This window comes from Monodelphis domestica, chromosome 2 (assembly GCF_027887165.1).
Source record: "Monodelphis domestica isolate mMonDom1 chromosome 2, mMonDom1.pri, whole genome shotgun sequence".
Lineage (NCBI taxonomy): Eukaryota > Metazoa > Chordata > Mammalia > Didelphimorphia > Didelphidae > Monodelphis > Monodelphis domestica.
In genome coordinates, this window is record NC_077228.1 from 152,132,128 (window position 1) to 152,149,231 (window position 17,104).

At 35.5% G+C, this 17,104-nt stretch overlaps 1 protein-coding gene across 6 annotated transcripts in view; it reads left to right on the top strand.

Moving 5' to 3' along the window:
- The first annotated feature begins 334 nt into the window (after nt 1-334).
- Nucleotides 335-17,104, top strand: part of HEATR1 (HEAT repeat containing 1) — a 56,452-nt gene continuing 39,682 nt past the window's right edge. Inside the window, exons 1-13 of one of the 6 annotated variants that reach the window (XM_007481575.3) lie at nt 335-468; nt 2,922-3,073; nt 5,638-5,854; nt 6,544-6,685; nt 6,936-7,037; nt 8,477-8,617; nt 9,481-9,692; nt 9,842-9,975; nt 12,148-12,253; nt 12,646-12,756; nt 14,455-14,572; nt 15,748-15,855; nt 16,530-16,625. In XM_007481575.3, the coding sequence (XP_007481637.1) occupies nt 2,932-3,073; nt 5,638-5,854; nt 6,544-6,685; nt 6,936-7,037; nt 8,477-8,617; nt 9,481-9,692; nt 9,842-9,975; nt 12,148-12,253; nt 12,646-12,756; nt 14,455-14,572; nt 15,748-15,855; nt 16,530-16,625 (1,629 nt within the window). In that variant the 5' untranslated portion in view covers nt 335-468; nt 2,922-2,931. Of the gene's footprint in view, nt 544-667; nt 685-714; nt 734-2,921; nt 3,074-5,637; nt 5,855-6,543; nt 6,686-6,935; nt 7,038-8,476; nt 8,618-9,480; nt 9,693-9,841; nt 9,976-12,147; nt 12,254-12,645; nt 12,757-14,454; nt 14,573-15,747; nt 15,856-16,529; nt 16,626-17,104 lie in introns of those variants that run through there. The other 5 variants (XM_001368650.4, XM_007481576.2, XM_056816089.1 and 2 more) reach the window with 5 other exon arrangements.

Genomic DNA, 17,104 nt, shown 5'->3' on the forward strand with positions numbered 1-17,104 from the left:
GGGAGGTCCTAGGTTCAAATGTGACCACAGACCTTCCTAGCTGTTTGACCGTGGGCAAGTCAGTTAACCCCCATTGCCTAGCCCTTACCATTCTTCTGTCTTGGAACGACCGGAAGGTAAGGTTTAAAAATTTTTTTTTAATTAAAAAAAAGAGACAACAATTTAAAACAATTTAAAAATGTAAACTTTAAAGAAAAGGGGAGGAGGGAAGGGCGTGGAAATGACTGAGTCACGTGGACTTATAGCTCCGTATTAGGAGAGACTGGGCGGGTCTACACCGGCAATAGGGCGGGGCACGCACTCGGGCGGCTGGTGGTTGTTACCTTTAATCTCCCGCGAGATTAAGACCGGAAGTACACTTGGGCACCGACCTTTCCTTCCGGGTTAGAGCTCCGCCTCACAGTTCCCATGTGCGGGGACATTAGTGCCGAGTGTCTTCTTTTCGTGTAGTAACCACGCATCTAACCGGTGAGGGAGTGGCGCGGGACGGAGCGGAGAGCAGAGAGGAGAGCGGGGACGCGCTAGTGCGGGCACCACCTCGAGGTGGAAGGGGCGCGGGCAGCTGGGGTTCTTGGGGATTGGGGGTACCGGGGCTAGAGATAGCCGTAGCCAGTGTGTGGCAGAGATCGCGGTCTGGAGAGAGTCCTTGGAGCCCGGACCCGGCTCTGGAGGGCCCCAGGCGGGGTGTGTCTTTTTCCACATGTCTGGCACTCCGATGTCTCTGCCCCGGGAGGTCCGCCATTGGCAACCACTTCCAACCCCGGCAAAATAGACTATTCTCCAGCCTTTCCTCTTTCTTTCTTTTTTACCTACTGCTTTAAAACCCCTGGGCATCAATTATACTCCTTTTCCCAGATCTTTAGTGAAGGGGTTGCCCGTCTCACCATGGCTCACCTCTGTACTTGTATGCCAGATCCTTTTCCTTCTTGTGTTCTTTGTCAAATTGCCCCCATAGCACCTCCTAATCTTTCATTTCTTATTTACTGTCTGTTCTCCCCTTAATCCTTAAAATCGAAACACTCTTCCTTAACTTAACTCTTCAAGCTATTGTAATTCCCAGGGAAAAGCTGTCTATATTCTCTCTACTTTCACTTCTCAACCTTTACTTATCTCACTTATGGAACTGCACTTCAAAGTTACCGGGTAACGTGCCTGACCTTTCGTGGTTTTTGCTCAATCCTCAAACCAGGTTGATCTCTACAGTATTTTACATCAGTGACCATCCTTTCTCTTGGATAAGTTTTCCTGGTGCTGCTCTTTTGTGACTCTCCACTCTTTGGGGGGTAAACTGTCAGCACCTGGTTAGCATCTCCATGCAGCTAAATTCCAGATATAAATATTTTTCTTTATTCTTCTTTCTACCTATCTCCAGCCTACCTCCTAGAATGTATGGGGTGTTCAGGGAGGACTAGCACCTCTGGTGTGAGGGTTTGCCAAACCCTTTTCAGGGCTGCTTTTCTCCTTTGGGGTTTACCTGCCACCCAGCTCTCACCTGTGACATCAGAAGCTGTAGCATACAGAGCAGCCATATCCAGATAAAACCTCAGCAGACGGGCTAAACCAGGTTGATGGTAACTGATAGGACTCAAATGGCTAGGTGAGTTAGTGCTGTGTCTATCCTTGGCATGCGAAGACTTCCCCTGGTAGAAGGGACAGTTTGTACCAGTGGTCATGAAGGTGGTGGAAGAGGATGTTGTAAAACACTTGGGTAGAGCTTGGTTAGACATTGAAGAAGCCAAGCCAAACCATCAGCAATCAAATGGACTTTTATCTTGCCACTGGACTTCTGTTGACTAAAAGAAAGAGGAAGGTGGAAGACTTTGCATTACTTTGCCTTACATAAAACCATTTTATTCTTGAGTCAAAAGATATCATCGAGAAATGTCATTTTGGGCCTTTTTGAATATGAAAGACAACAACCACTATCTCCAACCCTACTCTTCTGCAGCACTGTTGCCTGTTGGGCATTTCCAACTGAATACCCCATAAGCATCTTAGATTCAATATATTCGAAACAGAATTCATATTTCTGCCCAAATCTACTCCTTTTCTTAATTTCATTTTTTTCAAAGATACCAAAGATCCTTTTAGTCATCCAATCATGAAGACTTAGTCATCTTCAATATCTAATAATTTTTCAGGTCATATTATTCTCCTAGTTCAGATCCATATCACTTCTTACCTGTACTATTCTGGTAGTCTCCGAACTTGTCTTCTTTGCTCTGGCAGTCTCTTAACCTGTTTTCTTTGCTCCAGCACTTTCCATGCCAGTCTATCCTTCTCCCAGATGTCTTTAAATTCTTACGGTCTAGTGTCATTACCCAATATATTCTGGTGGCTCCTTTTTGACTCTAGAGGAAAACAAAAACTCATTCTGTTTGGCACTTTAAGCCTTTTGCAACTTTATATCTGCTTTTCTAGAGTTATTACACATTGCCACCCTTCACACATTTCTCAGTCTAGCTAAACTTAACTTCTTGTTTGCCATACTTGACCCTCCATTTCCCATCTCTTTTATTACACAAGTATACCTATTCCTGAAGTGCAGTCTCCTCATCTCTTTCCTTTAGAATCTATTAGTTCCCATCTCTACATGAGACCTTTCCTGAGTTTCTCAGCTACTAGTGCCTCTTCCTCCAGATTACTTTGTATTCATTTTGTTTTATGTTCTGCTTATATGTGTACAAACATCTTACCTGTTCAAATGTGAACTTAGTGGTCTGAAATGGTTTCCTTTTTTCATATCTGTGTTTCCAACACTAAACAGTCTGGCACAAAGTAGATGTATATTTAATAAATGTTTGATTTGTTGAATGTTCTGATCTTTCATGCAGGAGAATTCTTGGCATTTCCTTATGATCTTCATGTCTACTGTATTCTTTCCTAGGATTATTCATTATCATTGTTCTTCTTTTTTAAAGGTGGTAAAAGATGACATCTCTATCCCAGCAACTGCAGCGTCTTGCTCTACCTCAAAATGATCCTAGTCTCTTGGCTAGGCATGAAGTTGCATCCTTACTGTTTGATTGTAAGGAAGCAGCCAGCATTGACAGAGATACCATCTTTGCTCTAGGTAAGAACATTACATTTTAAAAAATGGTCTTTAATGTTTATTTTCTGTATTGGTACATAATACAGAAGTCTTTTTTCCTTTCCCTTCTCCAGTATATTTAACATTCTCTTGTGCTGTTTACTACTTTTAGGAATTGTTTTGCATGGTATCTCATTTGATGATCAAGAACTAAAACTTCTGGCATTAAACTAGCTCTCTGCCACAGGCTTCTTGAGTTTTAAAAAATCAACTCATATTCATTAAGTATCTACTGTGATCCTGATTGTCACATGTAGATAGAAGTGTTATCAAATTCAGATAGAAACAAATCCCTATGGGCCATATTTTGACTCAGAAAACCACAAATTAACATTATACTGGATCGTATTTTATATATTTAATTAAATATTTCCCAGTGTAATCGATAGTATTGAGGGGGTGTATATTGATTGATACTAGATGACTAATGGATCAAGGCTTACCTACCCTCCTCCCTCAATGTCTCCCATTTCCTTCCTCTTCAGGAGACTTTCAGCTTCCCCTCCTTTCTTCTGTGAGCTATGAGATTTCAGAGGAAATACTCTTTTCTCAAGTAAGGGTTTATTTGGGGTAAGACAGGACAAGGGTAGAGGATAAGGTAAGAGGGGTAGGATTTCCTTATTCTCTATAGAGAGTGTTGGTTTGGAAGATATTGAGGGAAATGGGATTCTGTCAGAATTGTGAAACAGAGTCAGTCAAAGAGATGAGAACTGTCTTTCTTCTTCTTTCACCTCAGCCAGCCAGCAAAAACCTTCAGCCTCAGTCCCCCACCATCAGCCAGAAGCCAAAAGCCTCCCAAACCAGTCCAGCTGTTATCTTGGCTCTAAACTGCTTTTCCTGGGCATATTCCAAATGGAATCTTCATTTGACTGGCAGATGATCCATCCTCAGCTTTCTGTCCTTTGCATGCATTGTAAATTCTCTCTTCCACACCAGTTACATTTTAATCCTTTTTAAATCTACTGCATTCTTGGAGGGCCATGAGTTTGATACCTTTATTATATAGTATGAGTGGCACAAAAATGGACGTCAGTGTGTCACATAAACTGCCTCTATCTTTAGAATTGGGAAGCTTGGATTTGAATTCACACTTCTGCTCCTTGATAACTTGAGTGACCTTAGGCAAGTCATCTATTCTCTTTGGCTTTCATTTTCCTCATTTGTAAAATGAAGGGATTAGCCTGAATGACCTATGAAGTTCCTTCTAGGTCTCTGTAAAGGAGGAGTTTTAGACTTCCTGAAAGGAGGAATTTCTATGACAGAGAAAAAAACGTAAAACCTAAAAGGCAGTATATAATTCATTGTGGTTTCAGTTATACAGTTCTGTACTATAGACTACAAATGCTATAGAAATCCACAGATTTTCTGGGTACCACAAATTAGGAAGATCATTGATAAATCAGGACATGATCAGAGGTGATAAACTGAGCTTGTGAGGAAATGGAATATGTTTAGCTTAGGAAAGAGGGAATTTTGGAGGAAGAGTGTCTTTATCTTCAAATACTTGAAGGGTTATTGTGTAGAAGAGAGTGTAGATTTGTTTTGCTTCACCCCAGCTAACAGAACTAGTAGCAATGGATGGATACTCAGCATGGGTAGACATGATACCATATAAGGAAAGGCTTCTTGACAGTTAGAGCTGTCCAATACCAGGATGACCTGCTTCAATAGGGTTCCCTATCATGGGGTTGGGAGGGAAGTGGGGAGATTCTTTCATTGGGGGACAGAAACAACTGTTTCTGAACTGAAGAGATGTTGTGGAAGGAATTTCTATTCAGGATTAAGTTGGACCTCCGAGGTTCCTTCCACCTGTGTGATTCTTTAAATATTATTTTGAACTGAGAAAAGTTTTCTTGGAATAAGAATGACAATGATAATAATATTAGCCAAATCTGATTGGACTAGAAGAGAACAGTAAGATGGAAGGTTTGATCAGAAATGTGTTTCAGTCTTAGTGATTTGAGTGAAAATAAATTGTATTATAGTTTGTAGCCCTTAATATTTAGCTATAATAAGCACCTATAGGGTAAATACTATAGTTTATATTAGTCATTTTTAATATTTGGGCTAGAAGGAAAACTTATACATTTTTTAGTCTTAGAATTTTACAGAAAAAGGAAATTGAAACTTAAAGAAGTATGGTCATGCCCCTTTGAATATAGAACCTCTCACTTGAAAGTCATTACTTTTTATTTGTATGGCGATTTCTTTTAAGGATCTTCAAATGCTTGTTACACTTTAATGGTCAATAAGTATTTTTTTCATTTGGAAGTTTAGCTAAATGCTTTTTAAATCACACAGCAAATTGCTAATAGTTTCAGATTTGGGAAAGAGTTTGACTGTAGCCTTGCCCAACCCTCTAGACATTACTATGCCACTAGAATGTTTTAAATAAGGAATGTTGAATTACATGTTTTAAAATTTTATTATATATTTGAATTGAGAATAGTGATGGAATTTTATTCTAACATTCCTAGATCTTGGCAATAATATGTGGTTTTTTAGAAAAATGTTTATATAAAACCTCTCCACTTTTTTCTTTTTAGGATGTACTGGCCTTGAAGAACTTACTGGAATTGATCCTTCATTTCAGAAGTTTGAATCAACTTTGTTCAGCCAGTTAGCAAAAAGCTTGGAGAGGAGTGTTCAGACCAAAGCAGTGAACAAACAGCTGGATGAAAATATTTCATTATTTCTTATACACTTGTCGCCTTATTTCATGCTTAAGCCAGCACAGAAGTGCCTAGAGTGGTTGATTCATAGGTAATCATTTAATCTGTATTCATATTAATAGGCTTAAAATTTTGAACATTTTTAACCATTAAAGCAATTCAGAGTACTCATTTGTATAATTAATTTAAAGATTAAAAAGTTAAGTGTTCGTAGATTTTTTTTTCTGTTAGTGCAGTGCCTATGTACTAGACAAATATCCTATTCCAACATTAAAATTATATTTTTGCTTTGGTAGTTACAAAAATAGATACCAGAAACTTGTAATAGATGGCTTACAGTGCCTTTATTTAAAAGAACTCACTCTACATTACTCTTTAAAAAACAAACCCAAAAAACTCCTTCCTTTCCCTCTTAGACTCAATACTTTGTATTAGTTCTAAGGCAGAAGAGTGGTAAGGGCTAGGCATAGGGGTTAAGTGACTTGTCCATGGTTACACACCTAGGATGTGTCTGAGGCCAAATTTGAACCCAGGACCTCCCATCTCTAGGCCTAGTTCTCAATACACTGAACCATTTAGCTGGCCCCTGATAACAATTGTGTTTTAAAGTAAATTTCAATATCAACTTATAGGTCTAATAACTTGTCCTATATTTGTGTATGGCACATTTTTCTAAAATCGAGCACACCTAAATTTAGAAAATATGGCATTTTAAAGTATCTATTAGGAAAAGATATATTGATAATGTATTATATGTTTAATTGTTTACATTCTTCCTAGATTTCACATCCATCTTTACAATCAAGACAGCCTCATTGGTTGTGTTCTTCCATATCATGAGACAAAAATATTTGTACGTGTTATACAGCTCCTAAAAATAAGTAATCCAACCCATAAATGGAACTGGTTGGATCCTGTAAAGGTATGATTATTAAATGATACAATATGCCTACTCTATTATAGCAAAAACGGTTAACTTACAATATCTCCCTACCTAGATTTACACATTCTGAAAGCAAAAGCTACACCTTAATAATTTTTTATTGTGTCTCTTCCAGTTCAGAGCACTATATTGGCATTTAATCAGGATTTATTTAGCAGATCAAAATTGTTCATTATAGAATGGCCTTAGAACCTTTTTTATTTATTTTGACTATTTCTTCTAATGACAGATGTCTGGGGTCCATTTAGCCAAAGGAACTTTGGTTACCCATTGCTACAAAGACCTTGGTTTCATGGATTTTATTTGCAGTCTGGTAACCAAATCTGTAAAGGTTAGTATATATTGTTTCATTTTGTATGTATGTATGTATGTAATCCATTAAAGTCCTGTTTTAGTGCTTCATCTAGGCATGAAGGTGACCCTCTAATTTTCAAAATTTGATAGTAGAATGCAATTTCTGGTAAGAAACGCTTCAGTTCAGTGTACTGATGATGTACATTGTTTGGAAAGCCTTGCCAAAATGAAGGACTTCCTGGCCATATCAACTATTGGAGACTGACAATCTGTAGAGGGAGTATCCTCTTAGAGACAGTGGGGATACCTTTCTTTATATCATCACATGAAATAATTTTCTTTTGATGTGGAAATGTACCTCAGTAAGTCAGCAGTTATTTGCATGATATAAACATGCTTTAAAATAAATTGTTGAGGGGCAGCTAGTGGCTCAGTGGATAGAAAGCCAAGCTTGGAATTGGAAGGTCCTGGGTTCAAATTTGACCAAGGACACTTCCTAGCTATGAGACCTTAAGCAAATCACTTAACCTCAGTTACTTAAGCCTTATGACTCTTCTGACTTGGAACCCATACTTAGTATAGATTCTAAGATAGAAGGTAAAGTTTTAAGAGAAATGTGCTGGATTATTTTAGTACAAGCTGAAATACATTTGTCAAAAAAAGGTTTAGAAATATTTGTTCATATGTCTGGATATATCCAGATATATAAATAATGCATCATTGTCAAAATCATTAGCCTATTCCTAGTTATATTTAGTCAACTAGTCTTCTAATTTTACAAAAGAAAAAGTAAAAATATCAGAAATGGTTCAGTCCTTTAATTTCTATTTCCTTGTGAGGTCACCAGTGTTATGTTATATGAAAAATATATTTAATCCCCCAATGGTGGATGTATCCCTATATGTCCCTCTAAATTTCCAGAGCTTTCCAGTCCTCTAGATGCTCATGAGGCCTATCTTAATGCACCAGACTGCATTTGGAAATAGCAATCTAAAGATTTATGTACTGCCACATCCTGAAACTGACACTGCCATTGTTGGCCCTGTTGTTACCATATTCCAAGTGAAGTGGCCAAAAAACCCCTTGTTATGTTGAATGGTTGTAGATTCAAGTGTACAAAATACTGTTCCCTGAAAGAGCTGCATAGAGGAAAAGCCTGATGATAGGAACAGGCATGATTAGTATAGAAGGTAGCTGGATGCATCCTACTAAGCACTGACTTTAAAATATGTAGCTACATGGTACAATGACAGATTACTGCTGGTGCTGGGTTTCTGTTATGCTAGGTAGGTCACTACCAGTCTTTCAACTAGCAGACATTCTTGCAAACCGTATAATCTGGAATTGAATTTTGTTGCATTAAAATTAAGATGATGAAAAAATAAAGTATATAAAGAATAAACAAAATTATTTTGTTTTTATAATTATGTTGTTATTGCCTTCCTATTTTAATTCTTTCTCACTTTTCCTTTGTAGGTTTTTTCAGAATATCCTGGAAGTTCAGCTCAATTGAGAGTCCTACTGACTTTTTATGCTTCCACAATTGTGTCAGCTCTAGTGTCTGCTAATGATATATCTGACACTTTAGTTGCTAAGCTTTTCCCCTATATTCAAAAGGTTAGTTCTCTTTATATGTGAAATGGATTATTTTGAGATTCCATCTACTCAGTGATTTCTAAGAATCCTTTTAGAAGAATGATGATGTTTTAAGTGAACCTTCTGAAAAAAATATAGTAATTGTTGAAGTAATAATTTTGACAAAGAATTTTCCCTCTCCAAAGCTTCCAATCTAGGCTCCCCATACTTTGCATTTCTCTTTCTATATCTCCTTCCCATATTAATATCAGTAGCATGGGCCTTAACATCCTCATAATCTTCCTCTGTCAGTAGTCATCTTGGTGTCCTTCAGTCCTTTACACCTTAACATTTCTCCTAATTAAAGCTGTAAGTGTCCCACAGGTCTTAGCTAAGTATTAAGAAGAAAACAGTCTGACAAAAATATGTTTATTAACTTTGGAAAGAGTGGGGTAGAAATAGTGAGTTATATTTTTAAAGAGGAATTTCTATACTCTGGAATGTTTTCAGCAAGCATTTATTAATAGTACTATCTTTGTGCCAGATACTTTGTTTGGCATCAGGGATACAAAGTCTTGCCCTCAAGGAGCTCATTTTCTGATGGCATGTGCCTTATGTTGTTCCATGACTCCTTGTATCTCTTTCCCAAGATCAACAAGTACCCAGACCATTTCTAAAAGAGCAAATTTATAGTTACATGATGTACTGTAGTTCTGTAATACAATGTTCTAACAATCTTAGTGCAGTTTTAAGCTTTTAAGTAGCTTTAAACTACACTAAGATTTTTGGGACTCCTTACATAAATAAAAAAACCTAAAGTTCTGTTTATTTGTCCCAGGATAAGAGTATATATTTAAGATGAAGTAAAGCTTGTAATTTTCTTCAATCTTTTGAAAAAATTTTAGGGACTAAAGTCATCTTTACCTGATTATAGAGCTGCAACCTACATGATAATCTGTCAAGTTTCAGTGAAAGTGACAATGGAAGATACTTTTGTTCATTCCTTGGCATCACAGATTGGTAAAACCTTGACCAAAATCCCCTCTTTGATCAAGGATGGATTAGGTTGCTTGATTGTGCTTTTGCAGAGGCAGAAGACAGAAGGCCTTGGAAAAAAGTAAGTATAGGATAATGCAAAAACAAATTTTTTTATTGCTAAAACTGCTAATAAACTTGTTTTGAGTTAAATGGAGTATACTTTTAACTTCTAATTACTATATATTGGCTAGTACTAGAGGCAAATAATATGTATTTGATTCTTTATAGGCTATTTGTTCACCTATGTAATGTTCCTGACCTTGTTTCCTTACTACATGAAATTTCAGTATCATATGATATTGATCCTCTTCTGCATTACATGCTTCCCCATTTTGTTGTTGCTGTCATTCATCATGTTACAGGTATGTGGTTTTACTTTGTGCCAAGTGGTTGTGTCATAAACAAATTGATTTATTCTTTTCTTTCCTTTTTTTTCCTTCAGCCCTTACCTTCCGTCTTGGAATCAATACTGCGTATTGGTTCCAAGGCAGAAGAGTGGTAAGGGCTAGGCAATGGTGGTCAAGTGACTTGCCCAGGATCACATGGCTAGGAAGTGGCTGAGGCCAGATTTGAACCTAGGACCTCCCATCTCTAGGCCTGGCTCTCAATCCACTGAGCTACCCCGCTGCCCCCTGATTTATTCTTTTCTAATAGTGAGAGACTTGGATTTTTCAAATGCTCTTTAATATCTAGATGTTCTTATGTATTAAATATTATAGTTTCCTGGGAACCTCAAGAGAATTTTTCTTTAAGTGTGTTAATTGAAACTTTATAAAATAAAAAATAGAGTAATTCTTTCACATGTGCTTTTTTTTTGTTTATTATTAAATATTTGAGAGGAGGTCTCTTTAAGAAACACTTAAACTAAAGTTGCTACCTCTAATAAGAAATTAGAAGTTAAGATAAAACATCTCTGATATTGTCAGTGGAACTGACTTAATGAAGTTTGATTTCTAAACAACGTTTTAGAAATGTCTCTGATGATTGAGACCCACTGTATTTGTAATCCGATGACTGTTAACAGTAGGCCTAATACAATGATCCCTCACCTATTGCAGGAGTTACATTCCAGAGACCCCCACAATAGGTGAAAATCCATGAAGTAGCAGTATTATATTTATTTTATTTATATATTTTTTTTATATTTTGTAAACCCTTCCCACTCTCCTACAAACCTTGTCCACACTCTTATTAACCTTTCCCATGCTCTTATAAACACTTCATATGCTCTTAAACACTTAAACACTTTCTGAACTTTCTGAACTAAAGGCATGGTGCAGGAGAGCAAACAAGCAAACAGTCACTGAGCCAGTCAGCTTCTAGGATACAAAACATAGCACTGCGGTTGGTTCCCTTCGTTCCATCTGTCAATAGTGTGCCATGTACAATCTCACGTTGGCAAACTTGTGCAAGTGGTAGTGGTGTACTGCATTTCCATTGTGTACAGTATGCTACTCATCTGCAAAATCCCATAATATACCAAAAACTCAGCGATACAGAATTAGATTTTTTTTTAAATCCACGATATGGTGAAGCTGTGATAAGTGAACCACAATATTGCAATGGACGACTGTACTGATGTTACATCTAGTAAGTCTATGAAAACTCTTTGATGGATTCAGATATTTCCTATTTTTAAGGGTTTTTTAGAATTCTTTGTGCTACTGTGTAAAATTGCACTGGGCTGGAGTAGGAGTTAAAAAACCCTGAATATTTGTCATAGGGGGTGTGGCCCAATAAATTATTTGAGTTCTCTGTGTCTTTTTTTTCTCATTTGTAAAATGAAGGTACTACTTATTGTATAGTATTTTTAAGCAAATCTAAGCATTTTCATTTGGGAAAGTACTTTGAAAAATATAAATCATTATGCAATCTTTTTTTTCTTAAACCCTTACATTCTGTCTTAGAATCAGTTCTAAGGCAAAAGAGTGGTAAGGGCTAGGGAATTGGACTTAAATAACTTGCCCAGGGTCACACAGCTAGAAAATGTCTGAGGGCAGATTTGAACCCAGATCTTCCTTACTCTTGACTGCCCTCCTGCTATGAAATGTTAATGTATTTAAGTTTTATTTTTAAAATTCCTTTTAAATTATAGTAAAAGATAGGGTAAAGAATATCTTTTGTAACCATCCTGACTTTAAAACTTGCCCACTGTTTGGAAGTTGAAATAGAATTAGTATTTTTGAATTATACAGTTTCACAAAGATCTATGATTTCATTGTTCCATTTATGTAGATTGCAACCCTTCTGTGCCTTAGTGGGTAGAAGATATTTGTTTAGTCAGTGTCCAAAAGAGATTTATTTCTCAGTGACCTAACTTTCTGGTTCCAAGCCTTCTCTGGCTTGGCTCTTACTAGATCTGTACTTGGATCTTTTTTAACTGGATTGGATTAAATAGAGCTTTTTCTCTGCTGAAAGACCTATTGAGAACCCAGGTTCTCTCTCATGATGAGATATTGAGGTATGAGACATTAATTAAAAAGTAATTGACATTTTCTTCTATAATATTTGTTTTTTTGTTATTCCTTACTAAGAAGAAGAAGAAACTGGGGAGCTGGACAATCACATTTATGCAAGACTCTTAGAAGAAATACTTAAAGATATATCATTGGAAAACAACTTAGATCATTTGTTGGCCAGGTAAGATAACCACTTTTAAATTTGTCTTTAGTTTGGTTGGTTCAGGGATGGATTTCCATTTTTTCTATACTCCCTTGCTTTTCTACACCTTGTTTTGATGGAAACGATTATTTTATTTCTGCATATTGGTCTGTAAAAATACTCATTGTTTATTTTGTCTGAGATTGCATTTGTTTTCTGTAATAATGCTCCATTGTATTAGTGGCTTTTCATTCAGGAGTTTTTAGGATAGATTAAAAATAAAACTAAGTATAATTTGATATCACTCAGCAAATGGTAACAAAGGAAAGCAGGTAGAATGGCAGTTCTTGTCCTTGTTTAAAGGTACTTGCATATTTGATAAGGAGACCTCTTATTGACCTGTATTTTCTATTGATTGTTTTGTTTCATAGCACTCTTCTTGAAGAATACATTTCATACAGTTCACAGAAAGAAACAGATTCTAATGAAATATCACTACTCAATGAACAAATTCTTCCTCTCATTAGACTTTTGGAAAGCAAGTAAGTTACTTTTTCCTCATGTATTAACTTCCCTGGTATAATCAGTTCTATAAGTTAAAAATCATTTTATGAAGAAATTTTATTGCACTGAATTGCTTGCAGTGTTCAGTGAGTTATTTGGAGGAGAAAGTATTGGAAATTTTCTACAGAGATTTTGTTAGAGAAAAATTCATTCTAACATAATTTAGTCTGCTGTTTGGTTTTGAAGATGCCCATTTAGTCCTCAGTCAGTAAGCATTTATTAAGTATCTACCCTTTGTGAGAAACTATAGTAAGAAATATAAAAAGATTCAGAAGACACTTTGTCTTCAAAAGAGCTCACAGTCCAGATTTTAGAACTGTTAATTTATCAGAACCCTAATTAATATATACCTGCAATGAAATCAGAAGCATGATTTTTTTTAATTGGAATTGTATTGATTTATTACATTCATTTTCTTAGATTTGAAAAAAGTTTAAAAATGACTTGTATGGGATCCAGTAAGATTGACTTCTGCCTAATGGAGAAAGCATGCTTAACAATAATTGCTTACACTTGGATCATTTTTCCTTCTCCATCTTTGACTTTATCCTTGAATGAGGGGAGAGGGAGAGGAAATGGGAAGTAGAAAAAGACAGTAAAACTTTCTCAGGAGATTCTATATGATTCTCTTTCCTCAATCATGCCACTCAGAAAATCCAATCATTATTAATTTTTTTTCTATTAAAACTTTTCTAGCTGATTTTAAGACTTTTAAATTTGCTTTAATATTTCTTATTTCCTCATGGAATTTATTGTCTTCATTTTAGTCCATTCTAATTTTCAGAGTTAGTTGCTTACATAAGGTTTTGTACCTCTGATACCAAAATTATTAATTAATTTTTCTAAATAGCTCTCATTTCTTTTCCAATTTTTTCCCTCTAGCACTCATTTCATTTATAAAAATGTCTTTAAAAATGTTTTTATTTCTAAAATTCCCCAAATTACAGGAATTCTAGTTGAATTGGTGCCCAAGCTTTGTTTTTCTCACTTATCAATTGGGGAATGACTTTTTTATAAATTTGTCTCAGTTCCCTAAATATTTGAGAAATAAGGATTTATCAGAGAAACTTGCATAAAAATTTTTTCCAGTTTCTTGCCTTTTTTCTAATTTTGACTTCCTTACTTTTGTTTATAGAAAACCTTTTTAATTTTATGCCATCAAAATTTTCCATTTTACTTCCCATGATTCTTTTTCTCTTATTTGGTCATAAACTCTTACCTTATCTCTAAGTCAAAATTTTCATCCTCTAAACCATTTATCCATTTTGACCATATTATATACAGTATAAGATTTTGCTCTATGCATATATAGTTTCTGCCAAACTGCTCTCTAGTTTTCCTATCAATTTTTATCAAATGCTGAGTTCTTACTTCAAAAGCTTGTATCTTTCTGTTTATCAAATACTAAATTCCTATGATCATTTGGTACAGTGTATTGTGTACCTAATTTACTCCACTGTTCCCACTCTTTAATTCTCATCTAGTAGCAGATTGTTTCAATGATTACCACTTTGTTTGAGATCTGGTATTGTCAGACTGCCTTCCTTCATATTTTTTTTCATTGATTCCTTTGATGTGCTTGGTTTTTTTATTTTTCCAGATGATTTTTATTGTTTTTCCAGCTCTATCACATAATCCTTTGGTTGTTTGATTGGTGGCTTTTTTTTTTCTTACAGATACCCTAAGACATTAGATTTAGTATTGGAAGACCATCTGAAGGACATTACAGATCCCCAAAAGCAGGAATTTTTTCATCAATTTATTTCTCTCTCCACAAGTGGAGGAAAGTTTCAGGTAGGCTCTGATTACTACAGAGGGTCAGAGGAAAGGAGTGGTTACAAAAATGACATGATATAGGAAGGAGCAAAGCGAAATTTGTGTTATTTCTACCCATTAACTTAGAAAATCCTTAGAGAAAATCAGATTTCAAAAGAACTCTTGAGTCTGTTGAGGAGCATGTTTCAGTTTTGGGGTACAGTCTGAGGATAGTCTCTAGCTGGAATAGAATGATTTGACAGTTGTGTTAGCTTGATTAAAAAGGTATGTACTGGATGTATTTGTTTCATGGAAGCTCCTAGCAGGAGTGTTTTTCTGCCTGGTCTCCATAAAATATGAGTTTCAAGTGAGCCATACTTTTCTTTCATCCATTCCTGTCTCTGCCTTTCTACCTAACTCTTATTTTCTTCAGTTAAGGGGTAAAGAAAGAGAAAATAACCTTAATAATTCAGTGTTGACTTGTGAATTTACCCCTCAAATTTTTTATGTTGCATTTTAATAGACATGTGAGAGTTTCAGGTTTTCTGAGAATCCATACCTAACCATCATTTTTCCTGCATTAATAAGATCTTTAATAAAGACCTAGTCTCGAAAATAGTTATGTAAGTAGTATCATAACTGATTGGTTTTGCTATTTATTCCCTTCTATGAACATTAGCCTTCTATATTTAGTGATAACATGTATGAATTCTAAATCAATATAGATACATACATATCTCCCTATTTTATTGAATGGTAAATTTTTAATGCTATTACTTAGTCATTAAGCTGGATACTAATCTTTATTGACAGATCATTCAAATGAGTTTGATTTTTATTCAAGGACCACTTTTAGTCATGCATTTATTTATTTGGGGAGGGTAATTAGATGGTAAGTTGTTCACTTCTTTATATTGTAGCTTATATTTGAAGTCAAATAAAAATTAGGAATATAAAATTAATTTCAGCTTATTCATACATATTGCTATAGATTCTTGGTCTGTTGTGAGCTAATACATGAAGAACTACTATAAAAAGAAAGCTTGAAAGTGTTTTGATTTTGATGTTTAAAACAAGTTTCTGGCAACTACTGTGTATTTTGGGCAGTTAGATGGGCCATTTTGTCAAAATCGATCTTCCTCAACTTCTTTTCTAAATCAGATATTAGTGATCTTTCCTGTGGACAAATTTAGTGACTGTGATATGCTTTGTAGTTTTTGGCAGAATCTGATACTTGCCTCATGCTTAGCTTGAACCATCCACTGGCTCCAGTGAGACTTTTGGCAGTTAACCAGCTAAAGAATATTATGGGAACATCAAAGGTGAGTGACAATTTGCTTTTATATCAAGCAATTTGTTTGTATATAAATTTATATTTATGATGCATAATGTTATGCCAAAATAAAAAATTGGCATTACATCATGTATAATTGATGGTGTAAAATGTAGTGGTTGTGGTACTTTGGATGTAGAGTTCTGTATGTTGTTCTCTTCCCAGCATTATAGATTCTAACAACCTTTATTTTTTCTTTTCCTTTTAATTACAAACTGAATTTTTACTTTAGTATAAAAGATTAAGTGAGCTCATATGAATTAGGAAGAATAAGAGATTGGTCTGGAGTTAACTGATTCCTGCTGACTGCTTCTGAAGGTTCTGCTCAGTTGTTGTTTTACACACAGGAATATATCTTGCTTAATATCTTAGGGTAGTATAGCCTTTCTATATTCTTTTTCACTTTTCTTTGACATGGAATTTCCACCCTTAAATTTATATAAATGAATTAATGGAAGGAAACATGGTCCACTTTACTTCTATTGATAAATCCCAGAGATGTTTACTGAGTTGTGCAAGGTCGTAACTAATTAGTAGCAGAGTAGGACTAGAACCTGGCTTTCCTAATTCCCTCTGTAGCCTGAAGCCTGGCAGAGAAAGCTTATGAGATCTTTTATCTAGAAAATAAATGTTTTATTTTTCCCCTTTTGTTCTGTTGTCCAGGAGAGTATTGATGATTCCTTCATAAGAGAAGCTATCATAATGCGTCTTGGTGATGACAATTTAGATGTTGTTCTGTCAGCTGTGAATGCTTTTGAGGTAAATATATTTGTTACATTGTTAAGTGATATACCTTTGTCTTCACTCATATCCCATTTTCCCAAAATTTCCTTTATCAGGGTTATATCTGGAAGTTAATTTCTTCATGTAAATTATTCTAATAGAATCAGGATTTAATGTGGGTGGGAAACCTTAGGGGTCATTAGTCCAACTCACCACCTCTTTGTGGGAAAAATAGGCAACTAAGCCTGTAATTTTAAGTGACTTTCAGAGGATTTTAAAGATAGAAGGAACCATAGCAAATCTTTAGTCCATTCATAGAAGGAATCTCCATTTTCATATTATCACCAAGTATAGAAAATACCAAGATTAGAAAACACCCTGCCCTTGAGAAGCTCCAAGACAGTGAACTCAGTACTTCTCAAGACAAGCCATTTTACTTTCAGACAGCTTTAATGATTAGGAAATTTTTCCTCTCAAACCTGAATTGGCCCTAAAAGTCCACACATTGCTCCTCA